This window comes from Neoarius graeffei, chromosome 7, assembly GCF_027579695.1.
Source record: "Neoarius graeffei isolate fNeoGra1 chromosome 7, fNeoGra1.pri, whole genome shotgun sequence".
Lineage (NCBI taxonomy): Eukaryota > Metazoa > Chordata > Actinopteri > Siluriformes > Ariidae > Neoarius > Neoarius graeffei.
In genome coordinates this window covers 91,097,665-91,102,086 of record NC_083575.1, presented here as the reverse complement: position 1 = coordinate 91,102,086, position 4,422 = coordinate 91,097,665, and the positions used below count along the sequence as shown (strand labels likewise).

General features: G+C 41.2%; 1 protein-coding gene across 1 annotated transcript; it reads left to right on the top strand.

The window, feature by feature from the left end:
- The first annotated feature begins 472 nt into the window (after positions 1 to 472).
- LOC132888948 (homeobox protein SMOX-1-like) lies at positions 473 to 1,237 on the top strand. Its single transcript, XM_060925034.1, has one exon. The coding sequence runs from the start codon at positions 473 to 475 to the stop codon at positions 1,235 to 1,237; it is 765 nt and encodes a 254-aa protein (XP_060781017.1).
- The last annotated feature ends 3,185 nt before the right edge of the window (positions 1,238 to 4,422 follow it).

The window sequence follows — 4,422 nt, the reverse complement described above, 5'->3', positions numbered from 1 at the left end:
TTCTCCCTTTTCTGCTTTAAGAGGTATACACTTTTAAAAGGCCACACATTCTTCAAATATTGTCAGATCTCCACATGGAAGGCATCATTGGAAAGCTTAGAAACTGCACTTTCCGAATCTGTCAATAACTCAAAATGCCCCCGGGCAGACATGTGTCCCTGGATTCTGTGATCTGCCACAAATGCTCTTATGGGGGGCTGCCGTATGCCAGACCTGGTTAGAGGGCCTCTGCATTCCACCTCAGCTGACTTGGCCACCATGTTCATTGCCAGGGCAAAGAGGATAACTGAGATGGTACACCCAGTTATTATCCCTTTCTCCAGCCGATGCAAGTCTGATGTTACTTCCCCAGAAGTGCCCCTCAACCTGAATTTGTTGTAATGATCCAGGATCAGGTCTCTGATCACACTGGGGACGTGGTGGCGATGTAGTGCAAGATCAACCAATTTATACACAGAATAAAACACTGACCATGAATAACACACTGACCTTGAATGACACACTAATCCAGAATGACACACTGATCCTGAATCACACACTGACCCTGAATCACACACCGATCCTGAATGATACACTGACCCCGAATAACACACTGACCCAGAATAACACACTGACCCTGATTCACATACTGATCCTGAAGGACAGGCTGACCCTGAATAACACACTGACCATGAATAACACAGTGACCCTGAATAGCACACTAACCCTGAATGACAGACTGACACAGAATAAAACACTGACCATGAATAACACACTGACCTTGAATGACACACTAATCCAGAATGACACAGTGACCCTGAATAACACACTGACCCTGAATCACACACTGATCCCAAATGACACACTGACCCTGAATAACACACTGATCCTGAATCACACACTGACCCCGAATGACACTCTGACCCTGAATCACACACCGATCCTGAATGACACAATGACCCTGAATAAAACACTGACGGTGAATCACACACTGATCCTGAATAACATACTGACCCAGAATAACACACTGACCCTGAATCACACACTGATCCCAAATGACACGCTGACCCTGAATAACACACTGATCCTGAATGACCCACTGACCCCGAATAACACACTGATCCTGAATCAAACACTGATCCTGAATGACCCACTGACCCCGAATAACACACTGACCCTGAATGGCACACTAATCCAGAATGACACACTGACCCTGAATTACACACTGACCCTGAAAAAACACACTGACCCAGAATAACACACAGACCCAGAATAACACACTGAACCCGAATAACACACTGAACCCAAACAACACACTGACCCCGAATAACACACTGAACCCAAATGGCACACTGACCCCGAATTACACACTGACCTCTAATAACACACTGACCCTGAATGGCACACTAACCCTAAATAACACACTGACCCAGAATAAGACACTGACCCTGAATGACACACTGACCCTGAATGACACACTGACCCTGAATGATACACTGACCCCGAATGACACACTGACCCATTATTAAACACTGACCCTGAATAAGACACTGACCTTGAATAACACACTGACCCAGAATAACACACTGACCCTGAATGACACACTGACCCTGAATGACACACTGATCCATTATAAAACACTTACCTTGAATAACACATTGACCCTGAACAACACACTGACCCTGAATATAACCCTAACCCCAAACAGCACACTGACCCTGAATAACACACTGGTCCCGAATGACACATTGATCCCGAATGACACACTGACCCTGAATAACACACTGATCCCAAATCACATACTGATCCCGAATGACACACTGACCCTGAATAACACACTGATCCTGAATTACACACTGACACTGAATAAAACACTGATCCATCCCAAATAACATACTGATCCCAGGTTATGTACTAAACTGTAATAAACCACTGTTCCTAAACAGTATGCTGATCTCGAATGGTACACTGATCCCAAATCACATACGGATCAATCCCATATTACACAGCATTCAATGCAAAATAACATACTGATCCCGATTAACAAACTGATTTTAAATAACATACTGATCTTGGATAACTTACTACTCAAATAAAACACTGTTCCTAAACAGTACACTGCCTCTGAAGAGTGCACCAATCCCAAATCACATACTGATCAATCCCAAGTAACACGCTTATCAAGCCCAAATAACACACTGTTTCCCAAATAACACATCAAACCCGAATAACACATTGATCCAAAATGCCATATTGATCAATCCTGAGTAACACACTGATACTGAATAACACACTGATCAATCCCAAATAACAGACTGACCCCAAACAATATACTGATCCAGCCCAAATCACCCACTGATCAGTGTGTTATGAGCATTTTAGAGCATCCAGTTGGCCTGGTCTGCATGGTTTTGGACTGTAGGAGGAACCTGGAGCACCCAGAGTGTAAGGTTTTATTCCTTTGTAAGGATAAATAATTGTAAGTATTTATTCTTGACCAAGAAGGCAGTAATTTATTTTGTGACAAAATTGTAAGGATTTATTCTTAATATTGTTCTGTTCTATTTTACTATTTCAGCTAGAAGGCATTGAATTCTTCTGTCTCCTGTGTAACTTGACCAAGTTACTGTGTGACCTTCTGTCTAAGCTAGACACATTGCTCGAGACGTAATATTGATATATTTTGGAACATTCTATCAGAATATATTGCCCTGTGCTATCTCTGACCTAAGGTTGTGCGTAAATGTTGATCTGTTAGAACATCTGCTATATGAAATGTATACAGGATATATTTTCACTCACACACATACATATTGATGGAATTAAGATGTGTTTTGCTCAGTCCAAGGTTTACTGACCTAGTCACTGTTGTCATAGTCTGACATCCTACGACGCACACACATCACACACACACATTCACATACACACACACACACACACACACACACACACACACACACACACACACACACACACACACACACATAGCATAAACACACAAACTCAACACAGAAAGGCCCCCAGTCGGCTACGAGGTTCAAACCCAGAACCTTCTTGCAGAGACGTGACAAAGTTAACCACTGCAGCACCGTGCTGCCCTGGGTTATGAATTTCACTCACTGTAATTATTTATAGAGTGACTTTAACTATAGAGATGATCATAAAGCAGCTCTACAGAACTCTGCTGTAGATTTATATTAATCCCTCATGATGAAGCCAGAGGAGAGAGGAAACTCCGTGAGACCACACGAGGAACTGGACTCCAGAAAAACTCATCCTCATCCGGGTGACACCGGACAGTGTGATTATCAATCATTACTCTTCTGGAACAGTAAGCTGTGTATGGAGTCGAGTGGCGCTGAGGGGGAGAAACGATCTTCAGTTAGAGCAGCAGTGGTTTATTATTTCATACGAGTTTTAAATTAAAGTCGAGAAAATCCAAGTCACATTTTCAACTGAATAATCAATGGAACGTGAAACTGACTTTCACCAATCATGAGACTGTCCAAGGGAGAAATATATTGATGTGCGTGTGTATGTATTACATCATGATTTCTGTGTGTGTGTGTGTGTGTGCGTGTGTGTGTGTGTGTGTGTGTGTGTGTGTGTGCACTCAAAAAAAAACCATTGGATTTACTTAACCGAGTTATGACAACCAGTCCCACAAAACTGTGTTAATTTAGATGTATTGAATACAGTTATGTTGAGTTATTCAAAACATAACTGTATTCAATACATCTAAATTAACACAGTTTCGTGGGACCAGTTGCCATAACTCGGTTAAGTAAATCCAATGTTTTATTTTTTTGAGTGTGTGTGTGTGTGTGTGTGTGTGTATTACATCATGATGTGTGTTTGTGTGTTTTACATCATGATTTCTGTGTGTATTACATCATGATGTGTGTGTGTATATTATGTCGTGTGTGTATTATGTCATGATTTCTGTGTACGTGTGTATATTAGATAATGATTTCTGTGTGTGTATTACATCATGATATCTGTGTATGCGCGTGTGTATTACATCATGATTTCTGTGTGTGTATTACATCATAATTTGTGTGTGTGTATTACATCATGATTTCTGTGTGTGTGTATTACATTATGATATGTGTGTGCGCGCGCGTGTATAACATCATGATTTCTGTGTGTGTGTGTGTGTGTGTGTGTGTGTAGTACATCATAATTTGTGTGTGTGTATATTACATTATGATATGTGTGTGTGCGCACGTGTTTGTATAACATCATGATTTCTGTGTGTGTGTGTATTACGTCATGATTTATCTCTGTGTGTCTATTACATCATGACTTCTGTGTGTGTATTATGTCACGATGTGTGTGTGTGTATTACATCATGATTTCTGTGTGTGTGTATTACATCATGATTTCTCTCTGTGTGTATTACGTCATGGTTTCTGTATGTGTGTGTGTGTGTGTGTGTGTGTG